The sequence below is a fragment of the Mustela erminea genome, chromosome 9 (genome assembly GCF_009829155.1).
Source record: "Mustela erminea isolate mMusErm1 chromosome 9, mMusErm1.Pri, whole genome shotgun sequence".
NCBI lineage: Eukaryota > Metazoa > Chordata > Mammalia > Carnivora > Mustelidae > Mustela > Mustela erminea.
The window spans coordinates 56,796,043-56,821,266 of NC_045622.1; the positions used below are offsets into that span (position 1 = coordinate 56,796,043).

General features: G+C 54.9%; 2 protein-coding genes across 2 annotated transcripts; one reads left to right on the top strand and one right to left on the bottom strand.

Annotated features, from left to right (window-relative positions):
* The first annotated feature begins 866 nt into the window (after positions 1 to 866).
* STARD10 (StAR related lipid transfer domain containing 10) lies at positions 867 to 24,765 on the top strand. The gene is made up of 6 exons (XM_032360456.1): positions 867 to 1,169; positions 20,727 to 20,874; positions 21,473 to 21,576; positions 22,144 to 22,261; positions 24,048 to 24,100; positions 24,347 to 24,765. The coding sequence occupies exons 1-6, from the start codon at positions 963 to 965 to the stop codon at positions 24,590 to 24,592; spliced, it is 876 nt and encodes a 291-aa protein (XP_032216347.1). The 5' UTR covers positions 867 to 962; the 3' UTR covers positions 24,593 to 24,765.
* On the bottom strand, positions 18,066 to 18,434 carry LOC116600291 (60S ribosomal protein L31-like). Its single transcript, XM_032360457.1, has one exon. The coding sequence runs from the start codon at positions 18,432 to 18,434 to the stop codon at positions 18,066 to 18,068; it is 369 nt and encodes a 122-aa protein (XP_032216348.1).
* Positions 24,766 to 25,224: the final 459 nt, after the last annotated feature.

Sequence of the window (25,224 nt, forward strand, 5' to 3'; positions counted from 1 at the left end):
GGGGGGTGGAGAATGGGCTCCCAATTAACTTCCAGAATCGCTCTTCAAGCACCTCAGGACCCCTCCTCCCAGAGTCCATCCTGACTTGGCCCCTTCCTGCCCCGTGCCCAACCCCGGGTTGAGGACTAGTTCCCTCCAGGCCATGTCCCTTCCCGGGGCGGGCGGGGGCGGGCGCTAGGACCCTGCGGGGCGGGGCGGGGCGGGGCTCCGAGCTCCGTCAGCTGTACCTCCGCAGCCTGGAAAATACCAAGCCCCGGGGAGCGGAGCCCGGGAGCCCCCGAGCCGAGCCCGGAGGGACGGAGGGAGGGAGGGGGCGCGCGGGGCTGGGGGGGGCACGGGGCGGGGCGGGGCCGGGCGGCGGGACCCACTGCTCCTCCCCCGGAGCCCCCGCGCGGCCCCGGTCGCCCGGGCAGCGGCGGCAGCGGCGGAGGCGCTCGCACCCCAGTCCCGGCGGAGCAGCGGGCACAGGTGAGCGTCCGGCTGGGCGGGCGCCCTACCCCGCCCCCACCACCCGCGCCGGGCGCAGCCCGCGCCGGCGCCGCTGCCGAGTTAGTTGAGCGGGTCCGGCCGGCGCTGCGCGGAGCGCCCGCCGGACCGTCCGTCACCTCGGGTCCTGGCCTCCCCTGGGTTCCCGAAGAGGTCTCGCGGAACCCCCAGCACCCGATACGCAGCCCCCACTCCGGCCCCAGGGAGGTCTGGGGTTTCTCCTGGGGGTGGCCCCGTGACTGCCCGGTGCTGGTCCGCGCTCACTAGGGGGCCAGTTCCTGCTGGTCTGGAACTCTCCATCCGCCCAGGACCCCGGACAGCCCCACCCGCGCCCCCAGCGCACTGACTCCCGACCTCAAACCGGTCCTGCAGGTCCCAGGAAGGTGGCGTCAGCATCTGCAGCCGCGTCGACGTTGTCGGAGCCTCCGCGGAGGACCCAGGAGAGCTGGACTAGGATCAGGGCCCTGGGCCTCCCCATGGAGAAGTCCGCTGCCTCAACAGAGCCCCAAGGGCCTCGGCCAGTCCTGGGCCGCGATAGCGTCCAGGTGCCCGACGACCAGGACTTCCGCAGCTTCCGGTCGGAGTGTGAGGCCGAGGAGGGCTGGAATCTGACCTACAGCAAGGCCGGCGTGTCTGTGTGGGTGCAGGCTGTGGAGATGGATCGGACACTGCACAAGATCAAGGTAGGCTTGCCCTGCCCCACGTGCAGCCTCCAGGGCGCCCAGCCACCTCAGACAGGGAGTCTTCTGCTCCCCCACAGGGCCACAGACACCTGGTTGTGCACCTAGCCTCAGAAGGAGTCTCCCGCCAGGAGGAGGCACAGTTTGCTGGGCAAGGGCTCGTTATACAGAGGCCAACTGAGGCCAGAAGAGGGGGTGTGACTCACTCTGGCTTCACTCAGCCGGAGCCCAGTCTTCTTCATGCATTTGCCTGCTCCTGGGGAGGTGGGCTGCTGCCAGGCCTGTCTAGGGGAGTGGTCTCCCTCTAGGACCACTCTGCCCTGGCAAGACTTCATCGGGTCCCCAACTTGAGTTATCCCAGGTGGGAAGACTGAGCCCTTCTCTCCCTAATTCCTGGTTCTGTCTCCACTCTGCAGCTCTGGGTGCCAGGGACCTGATTTCCTTCCCGCCTGATGTGTTGGTCGTCCCTCTTCTTTCCCCTGCTGCACCCAGAGTCTTCTGCAGGGACTCAGGATCCTAGTTGGCAGATCCTGAGGTCAGGGCTTGGATGTCCGTGTTTTACACAGGGCTAGGCTCACGGAGGAGGGGGCCAAGGGAGGCCAGCAGGTGCAAGGCAGATGCTGGTACATCGGCTCCCTCAGAGCCTACAACCCCACTCCACACATTCCTGTGACTTTCCCCCATGCAGCCCACCTCCCTCCAACCTATCAGGCATTACTGTTATGCCACACTTCGAGGGGGGCAGGTCTCCCTTCAATGGGCTCTTGGCGATAGGTTGTGCCCTTCGCCTCCCTTGCCTTTCCCTTGCTCTTTGCTTTCTGCTGCCCTCCTCCTCAGTGCAGAGGAGTGCATTTCTTTTGGGGCGGGGGGGAAGGGCAGGGTATTCAGAGGGAACTTCTGCCCAGGACCTACTCTCAGACTTAACTGTGGCATCTTGACTTCATTCCAGGGTTGGAGATATCTGACCTTCCCTCTCTGACCCCATGCCTTTCTGCTTCCCTGCCACTCCAACCCCCCCACCGTGACTCTCTGTTTGGATCCCAGCTATCTGACTATCTCTTTCTCTCTGAGTGTCTGTGTGTGTGTGTGTCTCCATCTGGGACTCTGCCCAGGCCTGAGGGCCCTTGGGCTAGGGGTTCCTGGGGATCTGATCTATATCTGATGCTGAGGAGCAGGGGAGCAAAGGGCAGTTGATGTGTTCCAGCTTGCTGCTCTCTGAGGACAGGGACAGATCCTGTCTCTCTTTGTGTCCCTAGATAGAGCAGGGATGTTGGTTGAAAGAAGGACGGAAAGAAGGAAGGAACAAACTGAATGAAAGTTGAGCAAGGTTATTGTGAGAAGAAGGTTCTTTTCCAGACTGTGACCTGGGGAAGGCTTAAGGCTCCCCAGAAGCAGAAGGTCTGAACTAAGTCCAGTATACTCCCACCCTCTGTGTCAATAGGGCCGAGTTGCTTCCTCCATCTGGTTTGGTTAATGAATAAACCCAGCCCAGTACTGGACTGGAGCTGGTGGGTCTTGGGGCCAGACTCCCACAAGAGACCCCTTGTGGTCAGATCAGACTTGTCAGGTGGCCTTCTTTGGGAGAGAAGGGGACTTGGAAAAACTGGGTGTTGTGGTACCCAGGCAGGACATGGATCTTCCGTCCCTCTCAGACTGAGCAGAGTTTGGAGGGGGCCAGAAGGCCCTTTGCTATCCCTGTTTCATACTCCCTCCTCACTGGGGCGCAAGTGAGAACACTGAGGCCTGTGAAGAGGACAGGGGCCAGCCCAGGGTCACACAGCTAGGTCTTAGAAGAGCCAGGCTTGGAACCCAGCCTGGCTCTCTCTGTTCTGCTCCCCACAATGGAGATAGAGTTGGGGACAGGAGGTGAGCAGAGCTGGGGCCTAGGATGGAGGCTGGGGCCTTGGCTATGGGTATCCCACGGGGCCAGCCCCCACTCCTGATCCCCTCAGCATAGCCCAGTGGAGCTCTGGTAGATGGGCAGAGGTCTCTGAGCTCCCCATCCTCAGGATTTTAGGAGTCCCAGTTTCCACGCAGTGAATCCCGTTTCTGACAGGAGCTCCTGCCCTGAGCCAGGCAGGGACTGTCTCTCTCCACCTTTGAATTTACCCTCTGGCCAGTCCTGGGCAGGCTTATCTCCATCCTACAAAGAAACTGAGGCCAAGAGTCACTTGCTTTAGGTCCCAGAGCGGCTGAGGTGGAAGTAGGACCCATGCCAGCCTGGCTCCAGAGCACCTGGCCCTGTCTGATTGGCTCACTCTGTTAGTCAACATTACAGCATTTGACCCCGTCAATAACTCTTTGAAGTACTGCGGTGTTTTCATAATCCCATTCCTGTTTGATAAATGAGAAAGCTGGAGGCCCCGAAAGGGGAGGTGGCCTCCCAAGGTCACATAGCAGGTCTGCAGCCAGAGTCCCAGGGCTGATAGGGTCACTCCGGGGGGCTGGGCCTCACCCACAGCTGTTTGTTGATCTTTGGCCCCTTACGCCATCCTGCCCCAGCCTGTTGGGAGCCATCCCCCTGAGCTGGGAAAGCCTGGACATGCCTTGTTCTCGTGATCCCAGAGTGGGGGGTGGGGGTCCTGCCTATCTGTCTACCTGATTGATCTCCTCTTGTGTCTCTTCCTCTAGACTTATCTTCTCCCTGTTCCTGTATCCAGAGGTCCCTGAGAGCCACTGTGGCTCTGGGACCAGCATTCAGAGCCAAGACAAAGGGAAGGGGCTGTTGGAGGCCACCTCCACCTTTGCCCTCCCTCCTGGCCTCCAGCCTGGCCTGGCCTGGGGGTTGCACTGTGCCTTGGGCCCTGGCGAGGAGGCAGACACCACCTCCCGAGAGGGCAGGCCTTGTCCCACAGGCAGATGCTGAACACGGATCCTGGGTCTAAGGCAGAAGGCAAACTGGAACCCAGACCTAGGTCTCTTGATGCCCAGGCCGGAATCTGTGTGTATAAGGAATGCAAAACTCAGGGGTCTGCTGGTCATTTAAACAGGACCAGCCGGGTCCGGTCCTGGTGGTGGTGTCCTCAGTGTATGACCATAGGTGGGTCCCTGCCCTTTTCTGGGCTGTTTGTCCTTCTGTGCCAGCTCTAAGAACACCTGTGCTGGGGCCAGGGGAGAAAGGAGTGAGGGGACAGAGAGCAGGCAGCGATGTGGCCTGCCAAGCTGTGCCCTTGCTGCTCCTGTGCTCAGGCTCTTTGCTGCTGCAGCCGGCCTAGCCTTGTGCTTGGCCAGCCTTGTGAGATGTGGAGGAGACCTGGCCCTGTCCTCAGAAGTTTCCAGAACCCAGTGAAGAGAGGAATGACAATGGCAGGTGACCCCTGCCTACTGCATGGGCAGATGTCCACAGGTGGACCACAGAGGCAGGAGTGGGCCCAGTGATGGGGGGGCCTTGAGGGACTTTGCTGGCTGCAGCAGGGGTGGGATGTCTCCTGGGAAAGTGTGCCTGAGAACCTGAGGTTCCTCTTGCTACAGGAAGCTGGGCAGTGGGGACCTGTCTTCTCTGACTTCCTTTCCAAAGGCTCCTCCCCTTCTGCTCTGGGGAGAGCTCCACAGCCCCTCCCTTTTTGACCTCTCTGTCCCCCGGCTCCCATATCACTCCCACCCCAGGTTTTAAACTTTCAAGTCTGTTCCCTCTTAAGTGCCTCAGTAGCTCCCCTGTGAAATGTGGGATTATTTGATGGATCCCCAAGGATCCCCTTCTCACTCTTCTTATTTTTATTTTATTTTATTTATTTATTTATTTATTTTTGGCCCTTCTCACTCTTAACAGTTTTACCACTCTTAACAGACTCCCCAGGGTCATGGGGAATGTGGGGGCAGGAACAGATGTTTTCCTTATGGCTTCCCACTGAGTCTTCACAGCTGTCTTGTGGTAACACCATTGAACGGATGTGGAAACTGAGGCTCAGAGCAGGAATTCACTTGTGCGAGGCCAAACAGCTAGAGTTGGCTGAGGCAGGATCAGAATGCAGGCCCTTGGGTCTCCGAAGCTGAGATCTCTCTGTTCCCTTGGGCTTGCTTATAAACACCATTGGGCCCTTTTGTGTTTAGAACCCCATGGGTCCCAACATACCCTTCTCTCCTTCCTGGGTCTCCCTGTGCAGTGTTGTTTTGGGAGGACACCCTGAAGGGGACCCAGCTGACCAAGAGCCCAGTCCTCAGTGGGACCTTGGAGGTCACTTCACTTTTCCAAGTCAGTGTTCTCTGTGGAGGCAAGAGTGTGAGCAAATCTGGTTTTAGGGCCTTGGATTCAGTGAGTTCAGATTCAGGCTGGAACTCTGTGCATCTGGGGCTCAGTTTCCCCATCTCTACAGGAAGCTGCTGGGCAGGTGGTTTGTAGAGGTTGTTTGGGCCTCAGACCATGCTAGAGGGGTCTGTACTACTGGGCACAGAGTAAGGAAGGTGAGCTAAGGCCTTGCCACTCTGTGCCATCAGAGAGCTCTCTAGATGGGGTGCCTGGATCCAGGGTTCAGTCCTGAAGACTGTCCCAGCTGACTCTACCTCTGACTTGGCATGGAGGCAACTGGGGGCAGTGGCTCAGAGCTGAGGCCTGTTTACTTCACCAAACAGGCTCCCAGAGAGCATGCCTCCAGACAGTCAGGGTCAGGACCTTCCGGTGAGGGAGCTCAGGGAAGGGAAAGGTGAGAGGGGGCTGGAAACTTGAGGGAGGTCTTTCTGGAGGAGGTCCCTGGGCAAGGCTGAGGCTGTAGAGGAGAAAGCACATGGTCCGGAGGCCCAACCACATGGCCTTGAGCATGCTGCTGCTGCCACCTCAGCTTTAACTTCCTCATTCCACAGACGTGGATAGTGGGGCCTCTCTGAGGGCATCTCATCCATTCACTCCTTCAGCGAACACTCACTGATAGCCTCTCTGCCTGGCCTTGTATGAGAGGTAAGGGACAGAGAGGGGACTCCAGCCCATGCCTGGTTCTCAAGGAGCTCCCTTGTGCATGGATGGACACTTGTCACAGGAGCTGTGGAGATCTGGAGGGGGGCCCTGAACCAGCCTTGGGGCCTGGGGAAGTCTTCCTGGAATGCTCAGGTGATACATCTGGAATTGGGTGGAGAATGAGATGTACATGTTTGATAGCCCTGGGAGCATTCCGGACAGGGGAGCAGCTGCAGGAGGCCTGGAGGTGGGACCTAGAGCAGCGTATCAGGAGACTGGCAGGGGGCTTAGGATAGAGCTGGGGATGCAGGGGGTTAGAGGTGAGTAGAGAGCAGGACCAAGGCCCTACGATGTGGGTCCTGCAGGTCCTGGGTGTCAGGATGCCAGGGGACGGTTTTCAAGAAGGCAGGTAGGAGGAGGAGGAGGAATCTGTATTTGTCTGGACAGAGGTGCCATGGTCTATCCTAAAGCAGAGGCTATGGGGAATGCCTCCAGGGCTGACGACTGCATCCAGAGAGACAGAGGAGCTAGGATGGATGGAAGCTGGCGGTTTTAGCATGACCCTTTGCAATGTGCAGGCTGGGCTGTGCAGGCTGGGCTGTGAGAGGGTGTGGTTGTATAGCCCCCTGATGCCTGCCTTGGGGGCAAGAACCTCGTGAGTGTGAGTGGGGTGAAGGTGGGTTCCTCTAGTCAGTGTCCTCCTGGGGCCAGAAGAGCCCTCAGCCCACAGGCTGGCTCTGTACATCTACGCCCAGCTCCCCAGGCTCTGGCTTTTAAACTTTAACGAGCCCCAGCTCAGTTTCCAGCCGAGAGTCTTTAAAGTTTCAGGAGATGAGAGAAAGGAGGGAGTCCTGGAGACAGATGGGTTTTCTTTCTTCTCCTGCGTCTCCACGCCTGGCGGGGCCACCTGGAGCCAGGGCCATGGGCGCCACGACTCCAGAAGCCTGGCAGTTTTCCATGAGTTGGGACCTTCGGTTGGGCCACTCCAGCCTGTTCCTGAGGGACCAGCAGCCACACGCTGGGCAACCAGGTTGCCGTCATGATAGACAGGCTAGAAACCTCATTCCAGCTCCGACCCTTTACCTTTGCTCCTGACTGGGTGGAAGAACCTGCTCCATCAACAGGCAGAAGAACGGCTGTTCAGACCAGGTGTCAGGCTATTCCTCTTGGTGCCTCACTTTATCCCCTCTGGTATGCTGGGGCTGGCCTCAGTGCTCTGGGGCCCCTGGACCTTTAGAAACATAGACAGTGAAGGAACGTGGCAGGCCTAGGACTTAGTGGTGGGTCCCATGCCAAATCCAAGCTCCTCTCACCTGTCATGAGAGAGCCTGGGGCAGGTGACATAGCACCTGGAGCTCCTCTCTGGGGCTTTAGCCTACCATTTGCCCCTCTGCCTCTCAGCCTGGGGTCCTGGAAGACTTGCTACCTCTGTTGTCTCTAGAGTCATGTCCTGGGGCAGATGAGCAATGCCTGCACATGTTCACTGCCCCACCCTACCCCGCAGCACATGTGCACACACATACATGCATGCGCACACATACACACACACGGGAAGTGGGATGAGTACTGTGGTCCTGGGCCACTGAAATCATGTCCTTTGGGTTTCATGCCACAACTTGCACCTGTCCTTGGTTTCTTGAGATCCCCTCTACCATCTCCTGGACACCCCATCCCTATCTTTGGTTCCCCAGATTGCTTGTGACCTGATTCTGGACCAAAGAAGTGATAAGTCTTTTTTTTTTTTTAAGATTTTATTTATTTATTTGACGGAGAGAGAGAGATCACAGGTAGGCAGAGCAGCAGGCAGAGAGAGAAGGGGAAGCAGGCTCCCCGCTGAGCAGAGAGCCCCATGTGGGGCTGGATCCCAGGACCCTGAGATCATGACCTGAGCCGAAGGCAGAGGCTTAACCCACTGAGCCACCCAGGCGCCCCTTATTTTTTTTTTTTAAGATTTTATCTATTTGACAGAGGGAGTGTGAGAGAGCCCAAGCAGGGTGAGCAGCAGTGGGGAGGGAGAAACAGACTCCCCGCTGAGCAGGGAGTCCAACATGGGGCTCTATCCCAGGACCCTGATATCATGACCTGAGCCCAAGACAGATGCTTAACTGCCTGAGGCACCCAGGTGTCCCAGAAGTGATGTCTTAAGGCAGAGGCCTGACAACCAGAGTGGATGGAGTTCCCAGGTGTGTCTTCCACATTCATTCATTCAACACATTTTTATTGAGCATATACTGTATGCCAAGTATTGTGTTATATCTAGGAATTTAGTGGTAAATCATACAGCTCAGACCCTGCTGTTATGGGCTTACATTCTGAGGCGGAGACCAGAGAAAACAGAAGCAAACCGATAATTAAATAAGATGCCAGATGGTGGTTGTGTGTCATGAGGACAGGGTGATGTGATAGGGCTTGTCTGGCCTTCTCCATGTGCATCTTTTGTGTGGGGAGCTGGATTGCGGGCGATTGTGTGTGTGATATGAGCCTCCTCCCAGGTGCCCCCGTGCCAGCTCTGACGAGGGTCAGTAAATTGTATTTTGTGTGTGTGTGTGTGTGTGTGTGTGTACACAAGCGCATACGCGCACCCGTGCCGGTGTCTGAGGTTGTGTGTATATGCCTCTGAGTGTGGGACTGTGTGTTTCTGTGTCTGGTGTTACTGTGTGTGTGAGTCACGCCCCCTCACTGCAGCAGAGTTGTCTCTGATCCAATTATGTCTCCTCAGCTGTCTCCTGGCGGCTCTGGCCTGGGGCTCAGGGTTGGCTCTACCACAGCTCTGCCCTCCCTGCCTCCATCTAGCCTCCTGGCCTGGTCCCTGGGCCTACCTCTGGCTCTCAGAGTCTCCTCTTGGGGTGTGTTTCCTGTCCCCATGTCCGAGGGTTACCACCTCTTCCTTTATGTCTCTACTTGTCCCTTTCCGTCCATGTTTTTTTCTGTCCCTGTTATTCAGTCAACAAACCTCTTCTCATGCCTCCCACCCACTCTGCCCCACCTCAGCCAGTGTGCAGGTGCTGGAGACCTGAAGATGGGTCAGACCCAGGCCCTACCCCTGAGGCCTAGCGGGGAGACCGATGGTGACAGGGACAGCCCTCCAAGAGAACTCTGGTGGGGACCCCAAGGCAGACAGCATGGTGGTGGCGGGGGCTGTCTGGGCAGGGCCTTGGGAGCCTGGCAGAAGCCAGGCTGCAAACTGAGCAGTTCTCCACGAATCCCTCAGTGCCAAGGGCTCCCAGAGGCAGGAGTACAGACAGAGTGAGAAGGAGCGGAGGCGGAGCCAGAGAGGAGGAGGACATTTTGGAGTTGGGATCTGGGCCCGAAGGCAGAGAGAGACAGCAGGGACTTTGAAGCCTATGCCACCCTCAGTTCTGGCTTTTAGAAAGTTCCCTTGGGCAGGGCAAGCACTGGCCTGGGAGCCAGGAAACCAGGGACAAGGATGCGGCTGCAGTGGTTCAAGGGAGGATGGGGATGCCTGCCTCGGATTGGTGAGCAGGAGGTGTTGGAAGGTGGTGGCTGAGTGGAACTCCGATTGGAGTGAGGAATGAGTCCAGAACTGTGCCGGGGTTCCAGGTGCCAGAGGAGAGGGGAGGGCAGTGGGCATTGGGGTAGATAATATGGCAGCGCTGGACAGGGTGAGTTCATGCTCGGGTGTGATGCCCAGGAGGCCATGGAAGATGAAGTCTGGAGCTTACTAGAGAGAGTGCTTTGGGGCATCAGGCCTCTGGTAGTCCCTGAAGCCCTAGAAGGTGCTTCTCCAATATGTCTTTGTCTTTGTGTCTGTGTGTTAGCCCTGGCCCTTGTCTTGTCTCTCGAGTCACCCCTTTTCTTTCCCTCTCCTCCAGGTCCACCCACTGTCCGCCTCTCCCAGCTCTCCTGCCCTCAACTCCACCTCTATCCACCTCTCCTACCTCCCCCAGGGCTGGAGCACGGCGGCAGGAGGTCCAGGCCAGGAGGTCAACTTGTGTGATGTTCACACCCGATGCTGCTTGCTGCTGCAGAGCTGGGGCCTGCTGGTCTAGAGCCTGAGGGGTGTGCTGGGGTCCATGGAGGGTGCTGGAGACTGGGACAGGGTGGGGGTGCTGGAGCAAGGAGGCAGAGCCGGTGTAAGCCTCTCAGCCCTGGACCGAGAGCAGCACAGGGCCCCATGCGGTCTGCCGGAGCAGACTCAGGAGGCAACTGGGGCTCATACTGGGGTCTGGGTGGGTTCCTTCACTTCACTGTTTTGGGCCACCATTTACAAATGGGCATAATCTCCCTCCTCCCAGGTAATTGAGAGGATGGAATTAAGTTAATTTGTAAAGCTCTTAGCACAGAGCCTGGCACGTTGTTAACATTTGCTGAACGGATGAATGAATGAACAGTCTGAGGTTCTCAAGGGACGGCTCTGTTTTCTCCCGCCTCCTTCCTTGTTCGCTCAGGTTACCTGATGGAACTGCTTGAGCCCTCCCCTCCTCCCCTTCCTCCAGCCAGTCCAGGTCTTTGCCAGGCCCAGACTCACACTGGCACCTCTGCCCGGAGCTCCTCCCCCTCGTTTTCATTTGAGTGCCTTCTGTTCTTTGCTTTATCCTGTAGGACTCCACTGAGTGCTCAGCCTTGTAGCTGCGGACTGGCTTCCCTCTTGGCCTGCCCCACAGCCCGTGGCTTTCATTGCCTGGTGCAGCCTGAGGACACAGAACGACACCCCCCGCCCTTCCACTCCCAGCATGAGCAGGTGATAGGGAGCATTTCCAGGCTGACTCGGCTTCAGCCTGGGCAGCCTCAGGCCCCAGCTCAGCTCCGCCCAGACTTCCAGGTCCAGGGAATGAGGACCTCTGGATTCTGGACAACACTCTCAACGCAGGGGGGACAATTATAGTTTCAATGCCTTGTATAAACTGTTATACCAAGAATCCAAAAATGAAAAATCACCCAAAGCCTCAATTCCTGTGTAAAACATTTCTTTGTTCTCTCCCAACTCTCATTCAATGGTGTAGACAATTTATACATGGTTTAGCCCTTGGCACAGGTACAGATTTGTATCTTCTTTCGTTCATTTAACATTACATCAGTAAAAGTTTCTTATATTGCTACAGAATTATTAATTCCCGAACCTTTCCCTCAGCTGCTCCCTGCCTGTCCTAGTCTAGGTTCCAAGGATTCAGAGCCAGCCTCGCCCTGGGGAGCCCCCAGTTCTTAGTAGCTGGGCAGTCGTCATTGGTGATGTGTCTTAACCCAAACCGGCCCAGCTGTGGATGCTGTTCCAGGTCGCTCTCCATATATTTTGCTAATGATAAATGCAATAATATAGGCATTAATATTGTAACAGCTTTTTGGTATGTTTTTTCCTGAGTATAAATTTCTGGTCCTGGGATTCTAGGAACTGAGTTGAAAGACATTTTTCTTTTTTTCCCTTTTCTTTTCTTAAAGATTTCATTTATTTATTTGACAGAGAGATTGAGAGGGAGAGAGCACAAGCAGGGGGCACGGCAGGCAGAGGGAGAGGGAGAAGCAAGCTGCCCGGGATCATGACTTGAGCCAAAGGCAAGACACTTAACCGACTGAGCCACCCAGGTGCCCCTGAAAGACATTTTTATGATTTTAAAAATATTTGCCAAATTGGTTTTCAGAATAGTGGAGTCAATTTTTGCTGTCACTAATGATTATAACAATTTTACCACATCCTCACAAGCTGTGGGTATTTTCTATATTTTTGTTATTTTCCTAAATGTAAATTGGGACCTCAGTACAATTTAAATTTATTTTATCGGAACTATGAAAGATCTTTCAGCAAGTCCCAGAAGGAGTCTTCCCTGAAGCCTGTCTCTGACCTCCCACCCCCACCCCACACACTGCATTTCATGCAAGGGTAATAGCAGAAGGAATCATCAGCCTCAAGTGCCATAGAGAATTCTACCAGAATCCAGGAGGTTTTCACAACAACTTTTCCTTCTGATTCCACAGAAGCACTAAGGACCACTGGCCATGGCTCAGAGCTGCACTCTGAAAGTCAGAGGAAGCCTACACGGGCACAACCTCTCGTTGTTTCATCTGTTCATCCCTTCCATTCAGAAACAGTTCTTGACTAAACCATGCCAGATACAGGGGAGGCCAAGATGAACAAGGGGCCATAGCGCCGGGACAAGTCAGTGCACTGCAGTGTGTGTGGATGGAGGGAGGCCTGTGGGGTGGAGGAGACAGGAAGGAGGGCCCCAGGCCAACCTGAAGGATTTAAGGACTAGGAGGGCTGCAGCCCGGCTGAAGTTCAGAAACAAAATAGGGAAGGAGCCTGGGAAGGAAAGCCCTGGGAAAGCACGACTGATCAGACCTCTCTCTTCCCACACCCCACTGCCCACTTTCTCTGAGCCTGTGTCAGTGCCCTTGAGCTCTTCTTGAGATTTGGTAGGGGGCCTTAGAGGAAGGGCTTAGAAGTCTCCATTCTGGGAGCCCCAGAAACCTAGAGGCAAGGGCAAGTTCTCCATCAGCTCAGCTCGATGCGGGCCTCTTGGGGCCTTTGGGACAGACAGTGGGGGTCCTGGGAGGGGACCCAGAGTAGAGAGGGTCGAGGGGCTGCTGAAGGGGAGCCTCTCATAGGCCATGTGCCCCAGGCCAGTCTGCATTTCTCAGCACCCGGGCTGACATGGAGTCTGTGCTGCCTGGCCGTGAGGGGGGAGCTGGTGCATTTGTGTAGGGCCCTTCCCTGGTGGAAGAGGCCCACCCACCCCACTCTCTGTTCGTCCACCCTGTGGAGGGATCTAGGGCATTTTTGTGTTTTTAAACTTTGTTTCCTGGCCCTGCATGTCCTGCCCTTTGGGGATTAACAAGAAGGTGCTCCTGTTGGCAGGGCCTGAGAAGTCGGGGAAACTGCTGGGGCTTGGGGCTGGAGGAAGGGCACCTGCTGCCCAGGCTTTATGTACAAGACTCATTTAATCCTCGCAGCTCCTCTCTGAGGGGAGGATTATCTCTGTTTGACAGATGAAGATAACGGGGACTCAGAGCTGAAGTCCTTTGCCCAAGCCAAGGCCAGAAAGGATCTGCTGAGTCAGCTGTGAGCCGTGGGGCCTGGCTGGGTCTGGCTGGGCATCGCGATGGCCGGAACCTCCCCAGGGGTCTTCCAGGTGCAGAGCTCCAGGGCTAAGTTTTGGAAGGGCTCTGTGTTTGAGCCGAGTGAGGTCCAAGGATGCAGTGAAGAATTTTGTTCCAAGGAAGAATATATGGGCCTTGCTTTCCTGGGCAGCAAGCCATCTGAATCCAGTGAGTTCTGCATAATAACCATCAGTTAAGTCTCCAGCTCCTGCGTGGTGTTTGGGCTGGGCCAGTCCTTCCCCCTGAGGAAGGTAGCAGAAAGTCTTGACACTTTGGGGTCAGGCACAAGCAGGTGCTGGTTCCCTGCTTCACCACTGTTAGCCTTGAGGTCAATCCTTATAACTCTCTGGGCCTCAGTTTTTGCATCTGTAATATGGGGATGATGATACCCACTGTGGGGCTGGGAGGCTCAGAGACAGTGTTAGTGACATTAGAGGTCGCAGCTTGGTGACCTTCACAACTGGCAGAGGCACTTTGACTTAAATGTCAGTTCCTATGGGGTCCATGGGCCAGGAGCTCTTGTCTCCTTTGTGATGATGAATTAGGTAGTGATTTTGAGCCCTTAATATATGATAATGGTTATTGAGGTTGTGGCTATGGTTCAGGGCTATGAGTGATTTGATACTGAGTGACCCACCCACAGGCAGGAACACTTCCCTTTAATTTGAATATGGTTCTGTTAGGAACGGATGATTTGCATAACAGTTATTCCTTTTACAACACTGTCTACTACAATGCAGCGTGCTGAGCAGTCAACACGGCCTGTGGGATGGTAAGAGCCCACACAGACCCCCTACCTTATCTGGGCCGCACGTTCCCCAGTGGTCACTGAAGAGTGGTGGAGAAGAGCTCATCGCCCGGGTCCGTAGCTAGGACTTCAGGATAATATATGTGCCCCACATATCCCACAGGCAAGGATACGGGAGACCTGCTGTGTGAGGTCTGAGGATAAAGGCCAAACTTGGATCCACCTCCCCGTCAGTTTGCATGTTACGGCCCTGACCTTTGGCCCTCAAGGCCCTATGGCCGCCCCATGGAGGTGACCTGACTTCTTTTCCCCTGTCTGGGGTCAGCTATCTCCCTGGGTCTTGGGAGAAACTGCAACCCCTCTCCCTACCACTTCCCTCCCTCCCATGGAGATTCTTTCTTCTCTAGGAAGCTGAGCCCTGGGAAGGCCTCCAGAGAAGCACAGGGCAAGAGTTGGGAGAGAGGGAGGGGCAGAATGAGACACAGCTTGGTGCCCAGCAGTCCTTCTGCTGAAACGGCCTCTCCCCCCTAGAGGCATTTCCATTCCTTTCCCTTTTAGCTTTATTGCCCTCTACTCCCACAGTCACTGTGCTCCTCTCCCCCAACCCCAACTCATCCTCTAATGGGATTTTGTGTCCTTGTCCCTTGTGCCACCCGCTTGTTGGGGCTCCTGGTTCACTCCGGAGGCCCTACTGCCCACTTGCAGGCCTGGCACACAGTGGACTCCAGAGAATGGTGAATGGATGAATGGACAGACGGGCATGGCCAGGGAGAGGCAAGAGGAGCACGCAGGGCACAAAATTTGAGGCCGCACGTGCCAACAGGACCTGTCTGTGGAAGGGTAAACAGCTGCTCACGGAAGCCTGCTAAAGCCAGAGCAGCCGCTGTGTTTGTGTATTTACTGTGTACCGGCATATCACCCCATTATCTCATTTAATTTGATCCCAACAGCCTCATGAGATAGGTACTGTTATTACCCTCATTTTTCATGTGAAGAAACTAAGACTTGGAAGTTTGTGCCCAGAGGAGGAAGTGGAATTGGAAGATGGGAGTGCCAGACTCAAAACCTGCTGGAGTCTTCCCTGAGGACCTTCTTCACTTGGCCAGTCCCTGCTGACCGTGGCTCTATGGGTGTGGTAGTCCTGGGGTTCTGAGCACTCTGCTTTCTGCCTCCTGGGGCTAGCGAGAAGGGAAGTGGGGACGCCGTCTGTAGTTTCCTGGTGTTACCTGCTCCCTCTGGGCCTCAGTTTTTTCAGCTACAAGTCAGCTTCCCTGCTGTACCCAATCTCGGAGGGTTCTGCAACTAGTGGCACCCTCACTGAGTAGCCAAAGCAGCCCCCCTTTGGTTCTTGTTTGCTGGGGGAGCTCCCAGAGGGCCAGCCCAAGTGACTGACTTGCCCATGGTTCAGTGGCTGTGGGTCCCGGTTACAGGCCTGCCCCCCGGGGTGCTCTCCAGTGACTAATCCCTACCCGCACCATCGCTCCTGAAGCCTCTTAGAATTACAGCTCGCACATGTGGTGGCTGCCACCATGGGCAGGAGCAATGCCGAGTGTAATTTACCCCTCTTGGCTCAGCTGCGCTGCCTCCACGGGGCTGTGGAAAGAGCACGGCCAGGAGCCAGGCAGGGTAAGAACACCGATGGTCACTCTCCACTCCGTTCCTGGACCAGCCAGACAGCCTGCCTGCTTCTTGACCAACAGTGCCCCCACTCCCACCAGACTTACTGCCCTGCCAGCAGGGCACTGCTGCTGGCCTGCCTAGGAGCCTGCCACCAGCCTGGGAAACCTTTGACGTTTCCCTGTTTATGTATGTATGTATGTATTTTAAGTAGGCTCTGTGCCCATTATGGAAGCCAACAAGAGGCTTGAACTCATAACCCCGAAATCAAGACCTGAGCTGAGATCAAGATTCGGGCACTTAACTGACTGAGCCACTCAGGCATCCCTCCCTTTTGATTTATTTGTTTGTTTATCCCTCCCTCTTTATTTAAAAGATGAAATGCAGAGTTTATACTTACCTGCGGGTTCTGCCTCGGGGCTGTGCATACCTGGACTACTGGACTACCGCTTGCTGTCTCAGGAAACCACAGGAGCCCCAGGCCCTAGGGAAAATGGGCAGTGTCTGGGCAGTGTGGGTCCCCTTTCAGTGTGTACCCAGGCCCTGGGGATGCTGAGCCTGGCCAGGGGGAGGAGGCAGTCCTAGGTAGGGTTCTAAGCTAAGAGCAGAATCCTGTTGTCATGGCCCCTCCACACACACTCAGGGCCCAGAGAACACCTCTTAGGACCTGCAGAGCCAAGTCAGCTTTGCAAGCTGGCTTTGGTTAGACAAGTCCTATTTCCCCAGAGGCCGCCCTCGAGTGCTCCTTGAGAGCTGAGAGGACAGGAAGAGCCGGTTCTAGATCCCTGCTTGACTGCCTTCACTGCCCTGTGATTCTGGTTGCTGCGGCTCCTGGGTGTTGGGCTCCTACCTGGCAGTGTGGGAGTGATGCCCACTCATAATTTGGGGTAAAGCGTGCGTGTGCATTGACAGGCCACTGCAGCATCCAGACCTCCACGGGACTACTGGGTAGAGGTCATCCCAAGCTGTCATCGCTGGTCTGACCTCTGCCATCTTCTCCACCACCTTTCTCTCCGTCCCAGCCCTCCCCTCGCTTTGTTCCCTCACTGCCCCCACAGCATTCACTCCTGCGTCCATAAGTCAGTCCATCTGAAGTCTTCTTCAGTCTGGTAGAGTTCCCTAGTCCTTCCTGCCTGTCCAGACCCTGATGCTCAGCATGGGGGACTTTTGTAAAAGTCCTTTATTTGGGGTTTGTCTGATTTTCCTAATGATTCGATTGTGTTTATGCATCTTTGGCAGAAACGTCACATAAGTTTTGCCTGTATTCTCTTCGTCATGTCCCGTCAGGCGACAGCCAGTGCCAATTTGTCTCCTTACTAATAAGTTCGCTGGGATCAGTTGGTTCAGGAGGTGTCTGCCCTGCTTCTCTACAGTGAAGTTACTCATTTTTCCCTTTGTAATTTATAAGTATTTGATGGGAAGTTACTTTGAAGTTATGTAAATACCCTATACCTCATCAGACATTAATTTTTTTTTTTACTTTTAAAGATTTTATTTATTTATTTGACAGAGAGAGATCACAAGTAGACAGGCAGGCAGAGAGAGAGAGAGAGAGAGAGGGAAGCAGGCTCCCCGCTGAGCAGAGAGCCCGACACAGGACTTGATCCCAGGACCCTGAGATCATGACCTGAGCCGAAGGCAGCGGCTTAACCCACTGAGCCACCCAGGCGCCCCATAGACATTAATTTTATTTATTCATACCTGTATTTCCTTTGGTTTCCTATTTTGTTCTGTGGAATACAATCTGTTGTCACTATTTTAATACATGGTTTGTTCCAGCTTTAGCCTGTGGTAGGTGGCCAACTGTCCTAGTTTGTCTGGGACTGAGGGGTTTCCCAGAATGTGGGATTTTCATTGCTAAAACTGGCAAAGCCTTGGGCAAACCCTGACAAGTCGCTTCCTGAACCAGTGGGAGCCCTTCATGCTGGATCCTGTATCTGTAGGGCAAGGTCCCTATCACTCTGGACTTGCTGTCCTTACTTGCTGACCCAGCCCCAGAATCACACATTTCTCTTAGACCTGGAACCAGGACCTTTTGACCATTAGGCTACAACACACCAGAGGGACTGGAGCAGACACTTGGCTTGCCTACACACCTCTCTCTCGCCTGCCTCTGTGCCTGTTTCCTGGCTGCTCTCTCTTCCAGGGTCCGCGGCAGACACCTGCCTTCTAGACAGTTTCTCTGTGCAGCCCGATGCCTCCCTTCACCTTGCAGAGCTGACCTCCTCCTTTGTGCCCTCATCAGGTGGTTTGGACTACCCTTCCATTGTCAAGTTATTCTCCTCCCTCAACTGAAAGCCTCTGGAGCACAGGCCTGAGTCAACTCTGATTCTTCTGTGCTCTGCATAGGGCTGGAATTGGGGCCTGTTAGTGAACTGATTGGATCTGGAGTCATACCCTTTCATCCAGCTGAAAAGCAGAGAGGGCGGGTGACTTGTTCAGAGTCACACAGTGAATCTTTGCAGGCTGGAGTCTGTCCTTGAGCTTTCTTTTTTCGGAGGGGGGGGTGGGTTTCTTCCTTCCTTCCCTCCTCCACCCTCCCTCCCTCCCTTCCTCCCTTTTGCGTTTTAGACCTTTCTTTGAAAGTCAGCAGTTAGTCCTCATCAATATGAATTGTCCGTAGACTTTTGAAAGGCACCTGAGTAACCAGCCGATGAAGCTTACTTGATGAAACTTTACCCTTGTTATGTTTTCTGGACAACTGCGCACGAGTACAGTATGGAGCATTCCTTATTCCCTTGGCCCAGACAGCTTTGCTGAGCCTGGTGTCACTGCACACATCTGGAGTCCCCATCTCTTTCGTGGTAAATTTCTGGATCTCTCTGTGTGCCTGAGGGGCACGCCTCTTGCAACCCACTCCACAGATGCATTCGTGAATGTCAGTGGCATATTCTCTGGTCACTGCATCGTTCATGGCAGAATGGCCCTTCCTCTTCTCACCACACTTCTTTGCAGGAGCCATTCTGCCAGACCCAGGTTGGAAAGGGAACTCCGAGGGCTGTCCTAATTCTAAAATGGGGCTAATACCTCAGAGCCTTTCTGTGAGAACAAAATGTGGTAATGCGTGTAAAGCACTTAGGATAGTGCCTGGAGGGGGAAAAGGGAGACTCTGTCCTCTGTTGGTGGCTAGAGGAAGAAGGGCGTGAAGAGGAGAAGCAGGGGTCTGGGGGGAGGGTAGTACCTGTCATCTGGTGAGTGCACCCCTCAGTACCTCTGGGCGACCTTTCTACTTAAATCTTGTCATTATTGTAGGAGCAGTACTATACATTTTAGAAAACAAGAAATACAGCAAAAAGAAAACCATCATATTCTCATCATCTTAAGATTGCTGCTGTTAACACTTTAGTGATTATTCTTCCCGGGGGTTTTCTGTGCATAGATTTCCTCCACAATGAGCTTATACTGCGCATTCCATTTTGTAACCTGCTTTTCCTCAGGCAGCATTCGATCACTTTGTTTCGGTAAATTTTCAGTGCACCTAATACTCAGAAGATATCCACATTTCTCCAGTCATCTCAAATATAGCCCTTAGAGCTGTTTCATCCAGGTCAGCATGCAATCCAGGACCACACCTTCTATCTGGTTCTTGGGTCCTGTCAGTTTAGCCCAGACCCTTCATTATGACGTTGACCTGTAGAAGCGACTGCATCAGTGGCCTTGGAGAGTGCCTCCCGTCTGCCTTCAGTTGTATTCTTGTGAAATTTAGCTGGTTCTCTGTCCTCCGTATTTTCTGTAAAGTGAAGTATATCCCAGGCTTGATGAGTTCACTGAGGCCTAGAATACCCAGTAGGTGGTGATGTGCTCTTCCTGTGACCTTTCCTCACTATTAGTGTGCCAAGGCCTAACACAAGGTTAGAGGAAAGGCAGTATGACTCGCCCTCATATGTTTGCTTAGATCCCCTTTTTAGTAAGATGTGTGGCTCCCTTGGCACCATCTGAATGCCCAGTTCTGGGAGAACTTTTAGACTATACAAGAAAACTCATCCAGTTGCTGAGGGGAACTTGATCCTGGTGTTTGGGGCTTTGAGGTGAAGAAAAATCACAGAACAAGGACATGAACTAAGTTTCATCTTGCTGAGTGCAAACTTAACATAGTTCTGTTTTTACAGACATATGATCTGGGTTAAATCCCAGCTCTGCTGCTTACCAGCTGGGTGACCTCAGGCAAGTTACTTAACCTCTCTCAGCCTCAAGTTCCTCCTTGGATTTCTTGTCTGACAGAGTTGTTTTGAGGGTTAAATAAAAAAAGTATCCTTGGTTCTTTTCTCCCCTAGATGGAAAGCTCTTTGAGAACAAGGCTAAAAACTAAGAAATCCAAAGATGTTTGGTGTACCTGGGTGGCTTAGTAAGTTAAGCATCTGACTCTTGGTTTTGGCTCAGGTTGGGATCTCAGGGTCCTGGGATTGCACTGCACCCCATGTCTGGCTCTGTGCTCCATGCGAAGTCTGCTTGTCCCTCTCCCTCCCCCTCTTCTCCTCCCTGGCACCCCACACTCACTCACTCTCTCTCCCTCAAATAAATAAATACAATCTTAAGAAAAAAAATCCATGGGGTGCCTGGGTGGCTCAGTCTTTAAGCATTTGCCTTCGGCTCTGATCATGATCCCAGGGTCCTAGGATTGAGTCCCGCATTGGGCTCTCTGCTCAGCAGGGAGTCTGCTTCTCCCTCTCTCTCTATCTGCCACTCTGCCTACTTGTGTTCTTTCTATTGAAGAAATAAATCTTTTTTAAAAATCCAGAGATGTTTGTTGGGTTAAAAAAAAAAAAAAAGCATACAAATGATACGGTAGTGAGTATCACGGATGAAAGAAACCATCCATTTAGGCATTTATTTATGCTTTCAATTCATTTAACGTGTACCTATTCCACATTCTGCGCTGAGTCAGCTGTAAGCCTCAGCCATGATGTTCAAGGGTTGGGACCGCACAGAGAGAGAGATTTAGTATCTGGGAGTCCAGAAGGTCTGGCCTGGTCATTCAAGAAGTCTTCCTGGAGAAGGAGACTGGGACGGAAGGGGAGGTTTACTGGGGGCTGAGACGGGAGATGGTCTCTGGATCCAGGGGCTGTCTGTCTCCTGGCACAGGCGGCTGCTGGGAGGGCTGGACAGGGCTCTCAGCAAGAGGTCAGCCCATGCTGGCCTCAGAGCTGCTGTTCTTCTCTGTCCATCTTCTCCCCTTCTTGCCTGTCCCCCCTTGGGTCTCCTGGCTGGGGCGTGGAACCTTGTGTGGCCCTGACACCCCTGTGTGTGTCCGCAGTGCCGGATGGAATGCCGAGACGTGCCAGCCGAGACGCTCTATGACGTGCTTCACGACATTGAGTATCGAAAGAAGTGGGACAGCAACGTCATTGAGACCTTCGACATCGCCCGCCTGACAGTCAATGCTGACGTGGGCTATTACTCTTGTGAGCAGCCACAAGCACGATCCCAGCTCTCTGCCCCGATCCAGGCCTCCAGCCCAGCCTCTTTCTCCCAGGAGGGAGAAAGCCCTCCCTCCCAGGAGGGAGCGCAGCCCACCCTGCTCTCACTCCTGCGGCCAGGCAGCTCCGCCACCCGAGTGCTGAGATGGAGGGTCGCCCTCCCTGGCGTACACAGGCACACACACACATGTTCATGGATACATATTCCACACATGTGCACACAGTCACGCTGCAGCCCACGGCCACGTGCCGCATGCTCCCAGTCATACATCGTCAGACACACATACTCATGGTAACATCGTTCTCCCATATACTCACGATCACACAAACAGCCAGGCCAGCAAGGGAAGAGCCGCGGAAGGTATTGAGTGGTCCCCGAGACCAGAGGAGAGAGGAGAGGGTTCTGCCCTTTCTCTCTCCTAGTCTTAGCTCTGGGACTGTGTTCTGGCAGGGGTTGGGGTACCCGTTCGGCTCAGGGAGAACTGGCTGTTGATGAGGCATCTCTGTGCCTGGCCTCAGCTGTGCCCTCCCTTGTAGGTAGGCAGGCCGGTGGCCTGGCTGAACTGTCCCTTGCACTCCACAGGGAGGTGTCCAAAGCCCCTGAAGAACCGTGATGTCATCACCCTCCGCTCCTGGCTCCCCATGGGCACTGACTACATCATTATGAACTACTCAGTCAAACACCCCGTGAGTCTACCTGCCTTCCCTTCTGGGAAGGGGCTGTGTATGGCCAGGCCAGCAGGACTGGCCCAGGAAGAGGCCGCCAACCCTCAGTTTCCTTCCTACATAGTGAGAATATTGGCTCTGGTCTCCCTGCTCAGCTCTCAGACAGTTGAGAAGAGGGTGATGTAGGCCATCCCCGTGGGCAAGTGAGATGGGCTGGCTGGGAAAGGGGGTGCAAGGGATGAGAGGCAGGGCTTCTCTGACCCTCTCTGAGGCTGGGCCACCTTGCTCTGGCCTGGGCAAAGAGGAGTATGTGTGCTTGCCCACCTATGTGCTCATGACCCCTGACCGCAGACTGGGGGCCTTCCTGGGGAGAGCAGGGGGAGCTTAAGAGAGGCAGGGGTGACCTAGTCTGAGTCCTCCCTTTCTCCTCACCCCTGCATCAGGCCTGGCCTGCAGTGTATGCCAGGGGTTTTGAACTAGCTACCTGTGTGTGCGTGTATGTGTGTGTGTGTGTGTGTGTGTACACATACAAAGACACTTCTTTTGCCCCAACCCTGAGTCTCACCTCCCTTTGCCTTCCATCCCCAGAAATACCCGCCTCGGAAAGACTTGGTCCGAGCTGTGTCCATCCAGACGGGCTACCTCATCCAGAGCACGGGGCCCAAGAGCTGCGTCATCACCTACCTGGCCCAGGTGGACCCCAAAGGTGAGGGCTTGGCCCCAGCAGCCCATCAGGGGATCCTTTCCAATATCACAGGGGATGTGACCTGACCTACTAGGGTTCAAAAAGGGCCTCTGTCTGGAGCTATTTTATATTTGGGGGACTCTCCATCCAGAATATCATTTGAACCAAGGTTTGAGACTTGATAATGGTTTGAAAAACAAAGGCCAAGGTGGTAGGTACTGCTCCCGACGAGGCCTGGAGCTCTTTTCCTGGCCCCCCGCGCCCTGGCTCTGACTTGTTTCCCGCTCACTAGTTGCTCTCACCCTGTCTGTCTTGCTGGCTCCTACCTCTGCCCATCCCAGCAACCTGAGTTTTCCATGTCTCAGTACTCTTTCCCTCAGGAGGGCTCAGCTGTTCCCCAGGCTCTGCAGTCAGCTGACATGCGTCTCTGCTAGTATCCAGACCCTGCCGCCATTGGCTTCCTGGATTCATCCCTCCAGATGGCTTCCAGGACCTGAGATTCACTGTGTCCCATGCTGAACTCTCTCTCCTTCTAGGTTATGGCTTATCCTAAGCCTCCAACCCCCAGTCACCCATGCCAAGAATCTGGGGGTTGACTGGAGTGCCCTCTGCTTGGCTCCCAAATCTGGCCACCCATTCTTATTGATTCTACCTCCTAAATAGCTCCTGAATCTGTCCTTTCTGTACTCGGCCACCTTGTCTGTCCTTACAGCTACTGAGGGATTTCTCCAAAACGCATATTTCTACATGACTCTCTTCTGATTAGAATTCTTCTCTGGCTTTCCATTGCTCTCAGAGTAAAGTCTAAGCCCCCTCCCCAGCTTTCACAGTCCCTCCTCATACCTTACATAGTCCCACCTCCCTGTGTAGGCAATGGTTTCCCTCAGCCTCACACCTCTCCTCCCTCCCTCATGCCCATGGGGCTGGTTCAGATGTCACCTCCTTTGTGATACCCAGGTCACTGCTGGCTCTCTGCTTGGTGGGCCCATTCCCCTCCAGCAGAGCCCTTGGCACACTGTTGGGCCCCAGACAGTGAGCTGTTTTTTGGGCCCCTGGGACTGGCCCAGAGTAGGTGTCACAGAGTGGATGTGGAGTGAGTGCGCGAACGGGTGACTGGCTAGAGGATGGGTAAGCCCTGAACATCTTTGCCTGGGTGTGCCCACGCCCCACTGAGGGTCCAGTGAGCCAGGCCCAGGGCCCTCTTGCTCCTTACTGACTGTGATGGGTGTTAGGCAGAGTAGACACTTGGGAATGAGAAAGGGCAGACAACTGGGTTGTGGATTCCAGGTCGGGCCAAGGTGGGGTGCTCAGCCAAGGGGCATGTGTAGCAGCTAGACTTCCTGGGGCAGGGGACCTGGAAGGACAGGTAGATGAAGGGCTGAGCATCAAGGCCGTTCACAGGTTGGGTATGAGAAGGGATGTCAGTGGAGGGGACCTGGTGGGTGGGAGCTTGGTGGGTCATGATTTCAACCTACTTGTAGCCTATGGTCACCTAGGACCCCGTGGTTTTCTTCCATGCAGTCCTCTGGGGCACAGCAGAGGGATGGGAGGGGTAAATGGGGTGGGTTTGGGGGGACACAACAGAATTGATCCTAGAGACCTTGGGCTGAGGTGGAAAGAGAAAGTGAGAATGATGCAGTCTTACAGGACTTGACTCACAGCCTCCCCCCACTCCCAGGGAGAAGAGGGTACCCTCTGTGGAAGCCCCAGGCTGGAAGGAGTGGGGTAGTATATACGTTTGGCGGGGGCTGGGTCCCTTAGGTGGCTGCTTTCCTTCTCTCCTCATTACCCTTCCCTGCTCTCATAGGCTCCTTACCCAAGTGGGTAGTGAATAAATCTTCTCAGTTCCTGGCTCCCAAGGTGAGTGGCCTTGGCACTTTGGGGTACCGAAGTTGGGGGAAAGGGCTCGGATGAGGGGGTGGGTCAAGGATGGGGACTGGGAGTCAGGGGGCGGAGTCAGGGCTGAGGAGCGGAGTCATGAAATGGGCCAGAGTCAGGATACCGGGAGCTGGGGACTGAGCCGCTGGAGGGCGCAGGCCGGGACTTGGAGAAGACGCAGTCCCGCTTCGCGTCCACCCCTGATTCTGCTGTGCGGCGGCCCCACAGGCCATGAAGAAGATGTACAAGGCATGCGTCAAGTACCCGGAGTGGAAGCAGAAGCATCAGCCGCACTTCAAGCCGTGGCTACACCCAGAGCAGAGCCCGTTGCCGAGCCTGGCGCTGTCGGAGCTCTCCGTGCAGCACGCGGACTCGCTGGAGAACATCGATGAGAGCGCTGTGACAGAGAGCCGGGAGGAGCGCTTGGGGGGCGCAGGCGGCGAGGGCAGCGATGACGACACCTCGCTTACCTGAGCGCGGCACCACCGCAGGGACCAAGACAAGATGGAGTGGGGCCGGGGTGGCGGATCCTCCCGCGCTTTCTCCCCTCCCCCACCCCCGCGCCTCCTAGGGACGCTGGGCTCCGGCCCAGGCTGGCGCTGTGGCCTGGCTGGACACAGCCCCAATAAACGATCCCACAGCCTCAACTGATTCTTCGCTGTGCCTGCTTCCCACCACCCCGGGGCACGACCACCGACCGCCGCAGCCCTTTAATCCCCTTGTTCTAGAGCTCATTTTGTGATCATCTGGCCTTTATGCTTTCGGGCAACCCCTCATTTCCCCAAGTGCGGCTGGGGGTGTACGTGAGGTTGTTTCATAGTGTGTTTCAAAGTGTGTTCTCTTTTGTATCTGTTCATCAGTTCACTCATCCGCTGGCCTGTCCTTGTTGCCTGTTCGCTTTAGCCTCTTTGGCTACTTTTCAGGGCTCTGAGAGAAGTAGGTCTGACCCAGGGTCAGAGGGTGAGGTTCTTCCATGTGACCTTTATCCTAAGGCCCCACTGGTACAAGCTGTGGAATTAGGAGGTCTGACACTCTCCAGTCATCACAGAAGGAAGGCAGAGAGGTTCCTGGGTCTCAGACCACATGGCTGTGGGCCTCAGAATGAA